Genomic DNA, 17,694 nt, shown 5'->3' on the forward strand with positions numbered 1-17,694 from the left:
TTATTTATAGTTCTACGACAAAAAGTGACTGGATCAAAGTTGTAGAGAATTTAATTTGCAACAAATAATGTTACCGATGTTTTTTAATCAGATAAATAGTTTAAGAGGTATATCGTAAAAACCATATCAGCCGCTATTTTCAACATAGCTGCCGCGGGACAAGGGTGGCGACCCCACAAACTTGGTGATACCCTCAAACTGACCCCCCCTGCACATCAAAAAAATGAATTTGCGTCCTCTAAAAAACGCAACCCCAAATGTAACTTTTCAATGGACTAATATGGCATATTGTTATTAATCAAGATATTACATAATACGTAATTTTTAGGGACCATATTGACATTAGAAACTTTTGAGACAGAAAATAAACTGAATAAATAGCTCACTTCAGTGCCGCAGACGTGTAGACGTAGATAAAAAATTGATTGCACTTTTCTGTTTTAATAGCTGTATATACCTTTTTTATTATTAAATTTTATTTATAATACTTAGTTATTATGATTTATGATACAGCCATCAATGTGTGTTGTACGTTCCAATAGACTTGTATTCACGTTTAAAATGAATGAAATGACAACAACGTCAACACTGAACACAGCCATTTGCTCAATGGCGTCCTCTGCAAAAGTAGACGTTCTCATTACTTTTATTTTTATATATTCGGCATGTATTTCTGATAAAGTAGATGGGAAAATAAAGAGTACTGCTTATTTTTATTGTTGCACAATTAGCCCTTGATTTTAACAGGCGCGATGTTTCTTATTTAAAAGTTTGCAAGACCGACTTGCACACGAGCAGATCTAAGGTCTTATTAAGTCTATAGTGTTTATGCCGCCAACCTATGAATATGAAGAGTAATTAAAAATAAAATATTAAGTTATATATTTTAATACTTCCAACATGGAAAACGTTCGAGCTTGTGTAATGTGCTTAGAAATGGATGTAACCCTTTATAATTTGCGCTCTAGTTCACTGGAACGATATTATAGAATATTTACGGGAACAGATGTAAGTTGCAAACAAAATTATTTTATTTTATCTTATCGTTAAAAAATATAGATTATCATTCGTAAATCTTACGCAAGTGTATGTACATAAATAAACAACAATGTAAAATAAGTACTTTCTTTAATTACAGCCACTAACATCCTTGGAGCTTCCTATGTTCGCTTGCTATGTGTGCAAAGCGATGTTACACAAGTTCTATTCATTTAGACAGAGGAGCCTGAGGTGTCAGGCTATATTGCAGGGGATCTTACAGAGCAATGGAAAGGTCTGAATTAATATTCTATAACTACATAGTATAAAAAAATGTCGACGTCCCTTTGTACGCTCATATCTTTAAAACTATGTAACAGATTTTGATGCAGTTTAAGGAAGTGTGGTCAAGCCGCAGAAAGAATGCTAGTAATAAAATATATTAAGGAAAGAAAAAAATTAAGTACTTTGTAACAAACTTAATCAACTTACTTTGCAACGAATGCAAAACCGTGGAAATTGGTTCATGCGTTCTGAAGTTAGAAAGGAAAACCCAACTTATTTTTATATAGAACTTTTTATACTCATTCTATCATTGAAGCAACACCACAGACTGAAGCTTATAAGTAAATGCCCTATCATATAATTGTTTGAGTATGTAACAAAACATATTAGGAATAATTATTCTATTGCTGTACCAATTTAAACTGAAATGTATCTTATATTATCCTTTCAGGTTTTAGAACAAGACATTAGGCGGTTGGACAAAAAATCCTACTGCCTAAATTCGAATTTAAGTATTCAGAATGTAGTGGAAATTGAAATTATAAATGAAGATGATGAATCAATCAAAGAGGAGCCATTAGAATTACTAGATTGTGATTTTTCCTTTCAAACAAACGGTGATAATGATTGGCCGAGTGATGACGAACCATTATCCATTCATAAGAGTGAGAAAATGAAAGGAAATTTGGAGGAAATTGAGGTGAACATGGAGGAAGTAATAAAAGAGGAAGATATTGTGGATAAGGTAAGTTATTCAAGAATATATGTACTAACGTACCAATTTTTCGTGATCTGCCGAATTTGGTTTGAACAGATTATGAACTTCGGCTGAACTGCCTCTAAATATAATATGTCTGTCTGACTATAAATAAAAATAAATTGACTGAAATTGGCTGCTAAATGTTATTGGTTCTCTGAAGTACTCTCCTTTCCAACAAATTATAGGCGCATTAGAGCAAATCGGGAGCAATTTTTTGAGAAATTAATAATTTAAAGAAATTAACATTCTGCGCTAACTTCTTTCCGGTGTGTTTTGTTCATTATATATTATTTAACCTGACGTGTCAAACACCTTACAGCGAGCGTGGTCGCGGGAAAAATAAGACGTTACAGTTAAATCACTTAAACTTTGTTCAAAAGTCCAATTTCTAAATCATATTATACTCGCGTTAAAGCTAATTTAATGCTTTCAGAAACCGCCCAAAGCCTTGAAAGCAAGGAGACCCAGAAAGGCACCGCAACCAAAAGTAGTGTCTCAACGCAAAGACATACTAAAAACGTTCACGAGTCAGACCCAAGGGGCCTTGGACAATATCGAACTGGAAACATATGTTACGGTGGTCAATTTGACGGTAAATAATATTTGAAATATTGTTTATTACTTATCATTTATTTTAAACTAGGTGTGCATTGCTCGCTCCTGTTGTACCTAGTGTGATGATATATAGCCTATAGCCTTCCTCAAACTTCCACAAACAAACAAACTCTTCAGCTTTATAATATTGGTATATAGATTCAAACATTTTAAAAGAAAAGAATAAATTTGATAACGAGGCGGGACTTGTACCCGCTTTTTGCCCCAGTTTGGAAAGAAGTTTGCCATGGGTAAATAATGCTGTTTCTTCGATAAAGTGATTGAGTCCATATTAATAATATGTTTTGGAACATGTGTTTTTATTGTTTTCTCTCAAAGTTTTTAAAAAATTTCAGCAAGAGGAACAATTGGAAGAAATCCAAATACGGCGAGAGTCTCTCAATTATAAAAATTCTGCATTCAAATGTGAGCTCTGTTTTAAGGGTTTTATAGATACACAGACATGGAAACATCATATGCAGAAACATGATAAGGTATCTTAAACTAGCTGCGCTTCGCGGTTTCACCCGCGTGGATTCCGCTCCTGTTGGTCTTAGCGTAACGATATATAGCTTATAGCCTTCCTCGATAAATGGGCTATCAAACACCGAAATAATTTTTCAAATCGGACCAGTGGTTCCTGAGATTAGCGCGTTCAAACAAACAAACTCTTCAGCTTTATAATATTAAAGTATTGATTAGAGGACAATTTATGGCATTATAGGGAATAAAAATAAGTGTTTGAAACAAAAATTCTAATATGGGTTAGAAAGATTGTTTATAATCTTTATCATCTTCTCATAAAAACTATACTAATTTCATGATATTGGTTTAAATTAGTCTAAAATATTATTGGAATATTTGTTGTCATTGAAAACAGAATGATAACATGAATTATTGATTATTTTTTGAATTTGAAAAACAATATTGCATCTGTACAGTCACGTGGTCTCCACGGTGTCCAATTCTTAAATAATTTTTTGACGTGACAACGTCTTATAATTCGATAGAGCCGGCTGCACGCACGAAAAAACATGACTCATGCGGTGTTACCTCGCTCTGAGGCGTTCCATGTAAGGCTTGAAGTGCGAGCGAGAGCGCGGAACGAGCGACAAAGAAGCACAATCGGACGTTGTCACGTTCAATTACTAACGTCAGTAAACCGACTTTACAGACAACCAATTTTTTTTCTGTTTTGTGTGTTACATTAAGTACTAAGATATATGTTTTTACATGGTGGCAAATAAAACGCTTTCTATTTCTATTTCAATACACTTATACAATTACGTATGTAACGTAAGTATGGCTAAATAAAGAAAATAAAACGAAGTGTTACATTAATATAGAAAAAAAGCAACTTTACAGACATCAGGCAGCCTGGAATGTAACATATGCAAGATTCGTTTTAAATTGACAAGAGTTCTCAATAAACATCTTACCATACATGCGAAGAGGTATATATGCAAATACTGCCCATATGTATCTAAACACGTGTGAGTAGAATAATCTATATTTATAACTAAACCCCCGATTTTGAAACATTCTTCATTTGTGCTCCGCTTCTGTTGGTCTTAGCATGATGATATATTATAATTTATAGCCTATAGCCATCCTTGATAAATGGGCTATCTAACACCGAAAGAATTTTTCAAATCGAACCAGCCCCCCTATGCAAGTGGCTTTCTGTTAGATTGACGTAAGCTGTAGGAACCTACAGCTTACGTCAATCTCATACATTCGTAGTCTATTCTATTGAACGCTACACTAACAGAAAGCCACTTGCATAGGGGGGCTGTAGTTCCTGAGAATAGCAAATAATTTTTTTAATCGTGTTTGGAAATATTAAAAATGTATATAAATAAGATGTTCAGCTTTATTTCATCATAAATGACTCTTATTGTATTAAAATGACGATAAGATTAACTCTTATCTCCATTATTAAAATGTCTACTTCAAAAACTATTTTTGTATGTGTGTTTTAATATTATTTTAATTAAATGTAGTTCTAATCTTAATATATATAAATCTCGTGTCACAATGTTTCTTTTAATGGACTCTTAAACCACTTAACCGATTATAATAAAATTCGCACACCATGTGCAGTTTGATCCAACTTGAGAGATAGGATAGTTTAAACATGTAGGTACCACGGGCAAAGCCGGGGCGGACCGCTACTATCTACTATAAAAATTTGTATATATTGTGTTTATAGGACTCAAGCTAAGCAACACCTTTGCTGGCACCAAGGCGTTATGTACAAGTGTCCATACTGTGATGAGATGTCGTCGTGAGTATCTATACTAATATTATAAAGAGGAAAGGTTTGTATGTATGTACGGTTTTCACGCATAAACTACTGGACCGATTTTGATGAAATTTGGCACAGATAATCTTTAGACCCTGAGAAAGAACATAGGCTACCTTTTATTGCGAAATATGTACCACGGGCGAAGCCGGGGCGGACCGCTAGTGTTTGATATTTTGTAGATAGATGTTATTTTAGTAGTAGATGCACCTGACTTCGTTTGCTTTATGTGGTACTGTTATATTGTAATTTATATTTTGTATAAAGTGCACTATTAAAAAGTAAGCTCCGCCAATATAAGTTTCGTCGAAATAATAAATGTCCGAAGCAAAACTCTGCTTACGCGTGTATCAGGCAGGGATTCTAATGAGTAGTAAATTAGACTTTGAACATTACTGCAACGAAATAAGGTGCTAATTCTAATGAATCTTTATAAAACACAGCTCTTGCATTTTTTGGCGACGTATAAATAGCCGATTTTGAGTCTGATTATATTTTATCGTATGTCAATGAATATTTTAGCCGAAATGTATTGCCGTTATGTAAATTTTTAACTACCTACATATATATTTTTATCTATTCACATATCCGCCACCAAGTTACCTAGAAGAGATTGCTTAGCGATAAGACCGTGCCTTTCTCTTATCACTTAGAGTAGTAGCTATTGTCCAATTCTCAGATCTACCCGTTATGCATACAAAATTTTATTGGTCAAACCGTTAAAAACCCATAAAAAACAGCGGTGGTTGAAGTTAAACTCGCGACTCGAGAATTCAATAAATAAATAAATAAATATTTCAGGACAATTTTCACACACGGCACGATCTGATTCCATACTAAGCATGCGCTAGTGTTATGGAAACCAGATGGCTGATAAACAATACATATATCAATTTTAAATAAATACTTATATAGATAATTAACACCCAGATACAGCAAACGTCTATGTTCATCACACAAATATTTGAACCGGGTGGGAATCGAACCCACGACCTCTGGCTTGGAAAGCAGGGTCACTACCAACCAAGCCAACCGGTCTGTTAAAGTTATTGTTCTTAAAGTGTATTAGTTTTAAGCTAGAATGTTGTATTTTCTTTCGTTTTATTACCCGCATACAGAAAATGGACGTCGTACCTATCGCACGTGCGAATCAAGCACCCGTCGGATTACATTTGCGGCTTCTGCGGCTACTCGTTTGTTTCGCAGCTCGGACTCAACATGCACAAGTCCATGATGCATAAAGGTTTGGAGGTGGGTTGTGACGTCATCATTGCTACGATAACTATAGATAACGTTAAGATATATACGTTATCTACTATATAAAAATAAGTCGGGTTTTCCTTCCTGACGCTATAACTCCAGAATGCACGAACCGATATAGCCTTCCTCGATAAATGAGCTATCTAATACCGAAAGAATTTTTCAAATCGGACCAGTAGTTCCCGAGATTAGCGCGTTCAAACAAACAAACTCTTCAGCTTTATAATATTAGTATAGATAAGTAAAAAACATTTGGGGCTTCTGCGGCTAGTCCTTCGTGTCGCAGCTCGGCCTCACCATGCACAAGACTATGATACACAAGGGGTTGAAAGTGAGGTGTGACGTCATCATTATACATTACAAAACACAAACACCAATGACGTCATCGTCATCACCTTAGACGTTATTTCAGTATATAACACACTTTTTAATAGCCATCCATATTTTTTCTACAAATCAGTTTTTTATTATCTATTTATATGTATAATAAAATCGTAGGAAAGTCAAATCTGTACATTAAATATTTTTTAAAAGAATACTTGGGGCATGGGCGTAGCCAGCCATGGGCTCAGGGTGGGGCAATCACATAAAATATGTAACTAGAAATAGCCGAGGTCTATATATCCCGGTTAAATTTTAGGGTTCCAAACCTCAAAACGAAAAAACGGAACCCTTATAGGATCACTTTGTTGTCCGTCTGTCTGCCTGTTTATCTTTAAACTTTTTTCTCAGGAACGCGTAGAGATATGAAGCTGAAATTAATATTTAATACTAATCTGCTAAGTACCTCTACCGTCCGTTGAAGCTGTGAAAAAATCAAATTTATAAACTAACGCAATCAAAAGATACAGCCGTTTATGCTGTAAATTTTCGCAAGCTGCGACTTTCGCAAGGGAATCAACCTACAGGGTACTTTCCGTGAACACAGTATCTTGAAATTTGGTAAGAAGCAATATCTTATATGACAGATACAAGAATAATAATTGTGAAAAAATTATAAATTTTTTGTAACAACATAATATTTAAACAGGCTCATACGCAACCATCGCGTCGGTGCGCAAGTTCAACTTGCGGTTTTTATTTCATACAAAATGGTCAGAAGGGTCTGTAGGGACAAACACCCGGCCTTGTATCAAGAAATAAGTTAACAGTTGTGTCTTCTAGATACTACATGGATGTAGTTAATAGTAGACACAACCAAAAAACCAGCCAAGTGCGAATCGAACTCACGCACCGAGGGTTCTATACAAACATGTTTATTTTTGTTGTTACTTTGAATTTTTGCTTTTCGCAATATTTTTCTTTATCTGCGCTATAAGAAGTTACTTAATACAGATTCTGGTTTCACGGGAAGTACACTGTAGGTTTTGTTCCTTGGGGCCCTTTCGATTCTTGAAATTTTTTAGCAAAAGCGGCTGTATCTTTTTGATTGCTTTGCCTAGTAGTTGGATTCTTCATTTGTTTTTTTTTTGCTTCAAGGGACCTTAGATTTGAGTATTCGATAATGTTTTAAGCAATACATCCACGCGTTCCTGATAAAAAAGGTGTTGACAGGCAGACGGACAACAAAGTGATCCTATATGGGTTCCGTGTACTTTTTTCCTTTTGGTGGTTCAGAACCCTAAACAATAAACATATATTTGGGGCTACTTTATTATACAGCTTAGCTTTGTATAAATACAATAATTTGATTTATTAATTATAGTTGAAAATAGAAATGAAATATACCTAGTTTAAAAAGTTTTTGGCCAATATCTCAAAAGCTATCCACTTTGGGTAGAGAATGTATTCCAGTGCCCATATTTTTTGAGTATAGAACGTCCAAAATAAACTACTTACCTATAAATTTTAAGCACTACAGCACATATTTTTTTTAGTTTGTCGAATTTATACCATTATATACAATGCATACCTTGAAATTTTAACGCCCAGTAGTCCAACATTAAACGTTCTATAACTCGAAAAATACGGCATTAGAAAAAAAATCAAACAAATGCTGTAGTGTAGGAAATAAAGTGCTCTTAAAAAATGAATAGATGCATTTTATTGAATAATTAAATATTTTAAGAGTTATTAGCCAAAAACGATAAACCGGTTCATTAAATAGGCCATAAATCGTAAACGGTAAGTTTTACAAAAAAGTTTACAAGGTAAAAAATATGTGAAATTTAATTCTCTACAAAAAAGTCAAAATAATTTTTGCCCTAAAGTAGATAGTTTCCGAGAAATCGGAGAAAAAGATTGCGTTTGTGTACGCAATGACGCATAAGATAAATCGTACCAGCTTTTTGTTTTGATCGCATTTTTTTATGTCGACTGAAGACTTTTAAATGTGAATTTCTTACAAATATTAAGTAAAAAGTTAGTACCTAGATAATTTAGTTTTTTAAATTTGGTTAGGTACCTTCCAGGTCAGAGCCAGGGTGGGGCAAGTGCCCCACCCTGCCCCACCGTGGCTACGCCCATGACTTGGGGAGTTTTCTACAATCAATACCGAAGCCAAAAATATACTTTTTAGAGTTTTTGTCTGTATGTATGTCCGGGCTTATCTCAAAAACTACTGAATGGATTTACTTCAAATTTAGTATTAAGATACCTTGAGACCTGAAAAAGGACAAAGAATACGTTTTATACCGGAAATCCTATGGGAACGGGAACTATGTGGGTTTTACTTTGACTATGCGAAGCTGCTGGCGGAAAGCTATTTGTATATTTAAATTTTAAGTAGCATTAATAAATATCATAACAGATGCCGGCCAGTAATGTGGACGACAAAGAGGCGCCATTTTGTGAGGCGTGTGACGTCAAATTCTTTTCCGAGGAAGCGTTCAAGCGACACATGGTCACAGCGAAACGGCACACGCAGGAATCTGAGAATAAGTGAGATTATTTATAATTATTTATGTCTATAATAATATTTATTTATTCACCTTTTTAATCCGGTTTTATCGATATGGCTCTAATACAAATTTTATCCACAAAAAAAATATCATTTATTTGTGCAATTTCGTTATTGAACTGAAACTTTAACTTTGTTGAGTTTAAAATTTCATGGCAATACCGTCACGCCATGGAGTAAGGCCATTTGTTTGAATCTTGCTTGAAAGAAGTTTCACTTTTGACACGTGTGCTTGGCACACATGCCCTTTTTTATTACGTATATTTACAAAATATCAGAAAACAAAGAAAATATCGAAATCATTACAGTCTTACTCATGAGGTGGCAAAAAAAATACGAATACATTTTTAAGCACACCAATTTGCGAATGTAAATGTTTTTGAAGTGAAAACTTCTTTACCGGCGTTGGGTATAAAATCTTAAACTCGCGTCAGGACACGTGGCCTGATCGAAAAAGCGTAAGACGGATGTTTTTTTTAGCCCTTATATTCCATGCGTAAGACGGATACCATTCCAAAATATCAAACATGCGGAACGTTAATAATCAAGTTTTCACTTCTGCCGGCACTCCCGGAATGCAACCCGTCTTTTTTTTACAAATAATTATTTAATTTTATGAAAAAAAAAAATTATCTTCCAACATTTCCCAGGAACGGTTGTCGCCATTGCGGTGAGTCGTTTAAGACGGAGGAAGAGAAGCGTGCACACGTGCGCTGCACACACTCGCGCAAGACACACACGAACAAAAAGAGCGACACTCGCACTTGGCCGATTAATTGTCCGCATGTATGTTAAACTAGCTTAAAAAAATGTATGCGTGTACTTGATTTACTTTATTGTACACACGTAAGAAGTGAAACTTCTTTATGACCATATTTTTCAAAAAATAATTTACTATATTTACGTCGAATCACGCGTGGTAAGGATAAGAAAAAGATGGCGCGTAACGGAAAGATGTCACGCGTAACGAAAAAATGTTACACTAAATTTTTGTCCAACCTCGATAAAGAAGTTTCACTTCAACTAATTCAAAGAAAAAGCCTCATAGTTCCCGTTCCCGTGGGATTTCCGGGATAAAACCTATCCTATGTGTTAATCCAAGTTACCCTCTATATGTGTGCTTAATTTCATTGTAATCGGTTCAGTAGTATTTGCGTGAAAGAGTAACAAACACACACATTCACATCCTCACAAACTTTCGCATTTCAACTCGACTTGTTTCACCGAAAACTGTTCATCCGTTTCAGTGCTCAGAACAGATAGCTAACGGGGCTGCGTACTGGGCCCACTTCAGGAAAAACCATCCAGATAAAGAGTATCCAATAGAGAGGAAAAATATTTGTGACGAGTGTGGAAAGGGCTTTAGGGTAAGTGATATTATTATTTTAAATTATTTATAACGGTTAAATTATTATTAACTCACTTTTATTCTACAATGAAATGAAACGTAAGAATAAATAATATCAAGAATAAATCGCGGTTAAAATCGGTAACTTATAAATGTAAAATCAATTATGTAATATAAAAAAATAATTATGCAATTTTACTAAATTAATACATTACCCAGCGTTATACAGTAATGTGATTTACCCGTTTTTTATTACTTTAGTTAGACTGTTTTATCATACGGTATATAATAAAGACTAAATAATATAATATTGGTCCGAAGAGCGATCCTTGAGAGACACCTGTAGTGGGGATTATGAGAAATGCTTAGTCAATTTTTCATTGTTTTGCTTAAATATATTGAAAAAAATTTCGAACATGCATAATAAACGTTCCGAGGTAAAAGCCGCAGATAAATTTGCGTCTATTACATTAATTTTGTAAAGCAACAATTAGTTCACTTAGTCGGAAGCCTCGTGAAAAACTATAAAATAAGAAAACATGAACTTTGAATGCAAATTGTTTCGTTGTTGTTTTATTTTGACTGACCGGTTGGCTCGGTTGGTAGAGGCCCTGCCTTCGTGGTCGTGGGTTCGATTCCCACCCGGGACAAATATTTGTATGATGAACATAGATGTTTGCTCTGTGTCTGGGTGTTAATTATCTATATAATTATTTATTTAAAATTAAATATGTACTAGGTTGATCCAAAAGTAATGATAATCGGGTGGGTATATCCAAAGCTCATAAAATTAAAAAAAAATTTTTAATTGTCATTTATTCACTAGATTACCATAAAAAAATCTTATAAACAGGTCACGTTTTCTAAAAGTTACATTGATTTGAATAAGAACTGTCGGACACATCATTTTAAAATGGAGAAAAACGAAATAAGAGCTGTGATTAAACCTCTGCTTGAAAAAAAATGTCTACCAAAGACATACACACTGACTTGGTGAAAACATTGGGGGACTCTGTTCCTCCATATTCCACAATTGCACGCTGGGCAAAAGAATTTAGATTGGGCAGATCATCCACGGATGATGAACATCGTAAAGGTCGCCCATCGACGTCCCTAACTCAAGACAATGTTAAAAAAGTTGAAAATATCGTGTTGTCGGATTGGAGAGTAACTATCCGACATATAGCTGAGGACACAGGGATCTCATATGGCAATGTTCAAAGAATCCTCACGAACGAATTGCTTATGAGAAAAGTCTACGCGCGTTGGGTGCCGCGAATGTTAACCGACGAGCAGAAGAAAAAACGAGTAGACATTTCGAGAGTGAATCTCAGAAAATTCCAAGCAGATGAGGACAATTTTTTGTCACGTTTTGTGACCATGGATGAGACTTGGGTTCACCATTTTGATCCTGAGACCAAAAAACAATCAATGGCCTGGAAGCGAGTTTCCTCACCGACGCCGAAGAAATTCAGAGTGTTAAAATCTGCGGGAAAGATTATGGCGTCAGTTTTTTGGGACGCTGAGGGAATCATTTTGTTGGAATATTTAGAAAAGGGTGCCACTATTTCAGGCTCTTACTACGCAGAACAAATAAAGAGATTGCGGGAGGCAATTAAAAAAAAAGACGTGGCAAACTGCTAACTGGAGTGCTGTTCCACCAAGATAACGCACCAGCTCACAAAGCCGCGGTTGCGATGGCTGCCATTCAAGAATCAGGATTCCAGCTACTCGAACATCCACCCTATTCGCCAGATCTAGCTCCCAGTGACTTTTTTCTTTTTCCTCGGCTCAAGGAACACCTTCGGGGCAAGAAATTTGAAGACGATAGAGAAGTCATGTCCGCTGTAGAGGGGTTTTAGAGGACCAAGAAAAAGATTTTTTTTAAGGGAATTCTGGGTTTAGGAAAAAGATGGAATAAGCGTATTAACTTGTTAGGAGACTATGAAGAGAAATAAATTATTTTTTTGACTTTAATCACTTTGTTTCATATTAATTATCATTACTTTTGGATCAACCCATGTATGTTTATCGGTCATCTGGTTTCCATAACACAAGCGAAAACTAAGTATGGGATCAGATCGTGACGTGTGTGAAAAATTGTCCGGAATTTATTTATTAGTATTATTTCGTCTTATATATCTACGTTACTTTTTTTTTGTTTTTATTTTTTGAAGTGAAAACTTCTTTAGCGGCGTTGAGCACTTTTTTTGTAATGGGTATAAAATCTTAAACTCGCGTCAGGATACGTGACCTGATCGAAAAAGCGTAAGACGGATACCATTGCAAAATATCAAACATGCTCAACGTTAATAATCAAGTTTTCACTTCTGTTGGCAAATGGCACTCCCGGAGTGCAACCCGTCTTTTTCTCAAAAAAGGCATACATTTATAGAGTTTTCATTAAAAATGGTCAGAGCAACGCGTTCCTCAAGTACCACAAGCGCACGCACTCCGCGGTGAAGGCGTTCAAGTGCGACGAGTGCGGCAAGGCGTTCCACAACCGCGTCAACCTGCAGACGCACGGCCGCGTGCACTCGGAGCGGCGCCCGCACGTGTGCTGCGAGTGCGGCAAGGCGTTCAAGTGCAAGGGGGCGCTCGACCGGCACTCGCGCGTGAGTTGTATATGTTGCAGTCAAAACCCTGAACCAGTCAATATCCTTATTGACCGGTTAAAATAGTCAATAAGGTTATTGACTAAGGGCGTCGGTCAATGTCCTTATTGACTGATTTTATCTGACAAAATCAGTTACACAGTACACTCGGAGCGTCTGTATGCAGCAATATGCCAAACTCATTCGCGCACTTGCTGGTAACTGTGCACGCAACACGCAGCAAATAATTAATGGCAGCCAATCGTTTGAAAGCTTTCCACCTATGCACATGTTAATAAAAATCATAGTTCCCGTTCCCGTGGGATTTCCGGGATACAATCTATCCTATGTCCTTTCTCAAGTCACAAACTATATTTGTACCAAATTTCAACCAAATCGGTTAAATGTTTTAAGCGTGAAGAAGAAACACAAAACCAGACGGGGTAAATTTCGTCTTTATAATGTTACTTAGGAAAGTAGCATAACATATTATAATTATATAATAACTAGATTTCCGCCCGCGGCTTCGCCCGCGTTGTCAAAGAAAAACTCGCATAGTTCCCGTTCCCGTGGGATTTCCGGGATAAAACCTATCCTATGTGTTAATCCAAGTTACCCTCTATATGTGTGCTAAATTTCATTGTAATCGGTTCAGTAGTTTTTACGTGAAAGAGTAACAAACATCCATACATCCATACTTACAAACTTTCGCCTTTATAATAGTATTAAGATAAGATATAGCAATTTCCCTTAGTGCCACACGGGCGACAAGCCGTACAAGTGCGAGGTGTGCGGCAAGGCGTTCACGCAGTCCAACAGCTGCAAGCTGCACGTGCGCACGGTGCACCTCAAGCAGCCTGCGCCCTACCTCAGCAGGGCGCGACGCGACCGCAGAAACCAGAACCAGAAGACCGCCGAAACTAATATATTCTGATTTTGAAAAATGTAAATAAAATCGAAAAAAAAAAAATATTTTCACGAAATAAATTTATGGTTTTTATGTGGTTTTGTGTTCTTTCTCCTCCATTTGATAAGCTAGAGCTAACGATTTTATAAAAATGAGGGTAGTTTTATTCTATCCCATCCCACCCTCCTTACAATAGAAATAAAAATTCGCGCAGTCAAACAGCTGCAAGGTACACCTCAAGCAGCCGTCGCCGTACCATAGTAGGGTGCGCCTCGACCGCAGGAAGACCGCCGAAAAATAAAAACAAACATTTGTACCAGGTTAATTTTTGCACAGGTACTCATCGTCCTGCAGCCATGTACGAAAATCGCCATGCCATACTTTTCAGACAGTACCAAATGGTCGCCATACCGCCGAAAATCAGCAATTATTATTTTTTTTCGCTAAACGATTTGTACCACCTTAAATTTTATTTTCAACAGCTCCTGACTGATCATAAACAGAAATGTGATAATGCCATACCTGTGGCAATGTGTATAATAAAGTTTTTCATTGTTAGTATTCGACGTTTCAAAAATACGACTGTACAATACGTAAAATATTTGTTACAGCATGGGATCATTATATTCTGTTTGTTTGTATGCAATTCTACCTACAAAAAGTTATCCCGGATTGCAAACATGAGGCGGACGATTGTGAGACTTTAGCCAAGACGTAAAAAAAAAATAAAAAAATGACTACTCGTACCAGTTGCAGTATGGCATTTAGATTTTTGGAAAGTATATGATGCAATGTAACCATTATTATATTTGCCATATTTTTAATAGAGGGAAAAATAAGTGCCAGACATTTTCCGGACATTTCTCAGGCATTTTCCGGGGATTTCCAGGCATTTTCCGGACATTTTCACGCATTTTCCGGACATTTTCACGCATTTGCCGGATATTTTCCGGACATTTTCCCAGGCATTTTGCGGTTATTTTCCGGGAATTTCCCAGGCATTTTCAGGGGATTTTCCGAGCATTTCCCGGGGATTTTCCGGATGTTTTCCAGACATTTTCCGGACATTTCCCTGGCATTTTCCGGTGATCTTCCAGGCATTTGCCACGCATGTCCCAACATTTTCCGGACATTTCTCAGGCATTTTTCGGGGATTTTCCAGGCATTTTCCACGCTTCTCCCGGACATTTTCACGCATTTTTCGGATATTTACCGGAAATTTTCACGCATTTTCCGGATATTTTCCACGGTTTTTCCGGAATTTTCCACGCATTTTCCGGATATTTTCCAGGTATTTTCCGGAAATTTCCCAGGTATTTTCCACGGTTTTTCCGGAATTTTCCACGCATTTTCCGGATATTCTCCAGACATTTTTCGGGAATTTCCCAGGGATTTTCCGAGCATTTTCCACGCATTTTCTGGATATTTTCCAGACATTTCCCAGGCATTTTCCGGGAATTTCCCAGGCATTTTCCGGATATTTACCGGACATTTTCCTCGGGTTTTCCGGAATTTTCCACGCATTTTCCGGATATTTTCCAGACATTTTCCAGGAATTTTCCGGGAATTTCCCAGGTATTTTCCACGATTTTTCAGGAATTTTCCACGCATTTTCCGGATATTCTCCAGACATTTTCCGGGAATTTCCCAGGGATTTTCCAAGCATTTTCCACGCATTTTCCGGATATTTTCCAGACATTTCCCAGGCATTTTCCGGTTATTTTCCGGGAACTTCCCAGGGATTTTCCGATCATTTCCCGGGGATTTTCCAGGCATTTTCCACGATTTTTCCGGAATTTTCCACGCATTTTCCGTATATTTTCCAGACATTTCCCAGGCATTTTCCGAGAATTTCCCAGGCATTTTTCGGGGATTTTCCGATCATTTCCCGGGGATTTTCCAGACATTTACAGGCTATGTCCGGGAAATGTCCGGAAAATTCCCGGAAAATATCCGGAAAATGCGTGAAAATGTCCGGAAAAACGTGGAAAATATCACTTCAAATTTGCGAAGTAATTATAGTCCATTGAATGAGTCCCTCCAAGGGGGGTCTAGAGTGCGTGAGTTAGTAACGTAAGATGTTTCTTCGGAAACATGTCAAGAGTCCCTAGGTAATAAACATACTAAAACCCCGGGCCACTAGGAGGAGCCCCGGAGTGGGGGGAGGGGGGAAATGGGTCCATTTTTTCATTTTTCGCTTAAATCTCAAAAACGGTACATGTTAGAGAAAAACTTTCAAGGAAAAGTTGAAAGGCCATAAAATTATCTACAAGTTGTACCTAAATCATTTTTTCCTATATCCTACCGTTTCTGAGTTATACGCAGTAAAACATGATTTTGGCTCAAACAATTTCCACATCAATCGATCAAAAAATATTTCTTTCTTCCAAAAAACTCAAATGTGCAACTTGTGACCAGTACTGATAGATTGCTCTTAATTAGTTCTATAATTGGTAAAATAAACACATTCCTCCATGGAAGCCTTTAGGAGGAATCGATTGTCAAAAAAAAATCTTTCATATTAAATGTATATGGGATATTCATATTTCATACTTAATGTATGGGAGGGTTTAAAGATAATTTTTTGATATTTCAAATTATTACCGCCATTTTACTCATTAGGCTAAGTACTTTCGATATCAGTTTAAAGTTTTTTGTTATCTGTAATACTTACGGAAAAATCGCCTGTGCACACTTAACGATTACATCCTGTATATAAGGTTTATTCCTCTGAGGTATATAACGTACAAAGTCGTGGGCGGAAGCTAGTTCACAATAAAATAATATAAAAGTAGACTATTACCACCTATTATGTACTTTGATATAATATTATTTTGTATTCCTTTATTAGTTTCGGCCATTGATTCTTCTATTTTAATAAATATTTGCTCACCCACATTTTGTTTTATTTCTTTCCTTTACTGGTAAAGGTTGCCTGTTAGAGATCGCTACCTAGCGATAAGGCCGCCCTTTGCTTTTTAAAATTTATAGACTATATTGCTTTTTATTTTTATATCTATGGCAATAAAGGATTTTCATTTCATTTCATTTCAATATTTAAAACTTATTCATGAGTATCTAGATATTTACTAGTTTTTGAAAGAAAGAAAAGTAATTTATTGCCAAAAAAAAACACACATAAACATTACACAATTTATCTTAAAATTAGGCAAACGGATACAGCCTCAGCAAAATGCTGCACAAAAGCAGCGCTGATTTTCAGGCTGTACCGGCGATTGCGGTTCGCCTTAATATTGAATTAGGTCTAGGTACTTAAAATAAATATATAGATATGGAAGTATATTAATATTAATAATAAATAAATATTAAATATAATAAATAAATAAATGCATATAATTAAAATTACGGCAGAAACATATAAATAAGAATATATTAAAGGCATATAATGTGTCATATATACATATACAATAAATCGCAGGATAATCAAAAAGTACAACATAGAATATCTTTATCTTTTTATCGAATAGTAATTAGTTACAAGACTATCGAATATCGATCGAACCCGGTACTCGCGGGTTTCATATTATATGTAACGGGCAATTTGATAAGTCCGGGGACTATTGATAGGCCGGTCTGTGTTCATAATGCTCTAGTCTATGTAGATAGGGAGGCGAATAGGGGAATTTTTGGTAATACTCGAGCGTGGCAGTTTAAGATATGGGAGATACCTTAGACCTAATAGAACAACCTTGTAAACTATTTAGCTCTATAAGTAGTGACGCGCGCCTAGGATAGACGATCAG

The 17,694-nt window shown here is 36.1% G+C and overlaps 2 protein-coding genes across 3 annotated transcripts; both read left to right on the plus strand.

Annotated features, from left to right (window-relative positions):
- Nucleotides 1–597: 597 nt before the first annotated feature.
- On the plus strand, nucleotides 598–14,023 carry LOC149479789 (uncharacterized). 2 transcript variants are annotated; one of them, XM_089707393.1, is made up of 13 exons: nucleotides 598–1,008; nucleotides 1,139–1,273; nucleotides 1,715–2,008; nucleotides 2,457–2,615; nucleotides 2,974–3,111; nucleotides 3,983–4,110; nucleotides 4,830–4,904; nucleotides 6,041–6,173; nucleotides 8,932–9,062; nucleotides 9,732–9,867; nucleotides 10,329–10,448; nucleotides 12,847–13,044; nucleotides 13,778–14,023. In XM_089707393.1, exons 1-13 carry the CDS (start codon nucleotides 901–903, stop codon nucleotides 13,955–13,957), a joined length of 1,935 nt encoding a protein of 644 aa, XP_089563519.1. In that variant the 5' UTR covers nucleotides 598–900; the 3' UTR covers nucleotides 13,958–14,023. The 2 variants fall into 2 exon arrangements, with proteins under 2 accessions (XP_089563519.1, XP_089563520.1); XM_089707394.1 differs by lacking the exon at nucleotides 2,974–3,111.
- Nucleotides 14,024–14,687: 664 nt separating this feature from the next.
- Nucleotides 14,688–16,096, plus strand: LOC149479790 (uncharacterized). The gene is made up of 3 exons (XM_089707617.1): nucleotides 14,688–14,709; nucleotides 14,771–15,505; nucleotides 15,582–16,096. Exons 1-3 carry the CDS (start codon nucleotides 14,688–14,690, stop codon nucleotides 15,896–15,898), a joined length of 1,074 nt encoding a protein of 357 aa, XP_089563743.1. The 3' UTR covers nucleotides 15,899–16,096.
- The last annotated feature ends 1,598 nt before the right edge of the window (nucleotides 16,097–17,694 follow it).

Source organism: Colias philodice, chromosome 19 (assembly GCF_061535455.1).
Source record: "Colias philodice isolate Cphi_HAF_F1 chromosome 19, ilColPhil1 Martin Lab GWU primary, whole genome shotgun sequence".
In the NCBI taxonomy this organism is placed as follows: domain Eukaryota; kingdom Metazoa; phylum Arthropoda; class Insecta; order Lepidoptera; family Pieridae; genus Colias; species Colias philodice.

Bases quoted from the DNA above. Each gene is read 5' to 3' on its own strand.
- LOC149479789 (XM_089707393.1), top strand. From the start codon at position 901: ATGGAAAACGTTCGAGCTTGTGTAATGTGCTTAGAAATGGATGTAACC. The intron at 2,616-2,973 runs GTAAATAATATT...AAAAAATTTCAG, and splicing joins TTACGGTGGTCAATTTGACG to CAAGAGGAACAATTGGAAGA. The intron at 9,063-9,731 runs GTGAGATTATTT...AACATTTCCCAG, and splicing joins ACGCAGGAATCTGAGAATAA to GAACGGTTGTCGCCATTGCG.
- LOC149479790 (XM_089707617.1), top strand. From the start codon at position 14,688: ATGGCATTTAGATTTTTGGAAA. The intron at 14,710-14,770 runs GTATATGATGCA...GGGAAAAATAAG, and splicing joins GGCATTTAGATTTTTGGAAA to TGCCAGACATTTTCCGGACA. The intron at 15,506-15,581 runs GTATTTTCCACG...GGAATTTCCCAG, and splicing joins ATTTTCCGGGAATTTCCCAG to GGATTTTCCAAGCATTTTCC.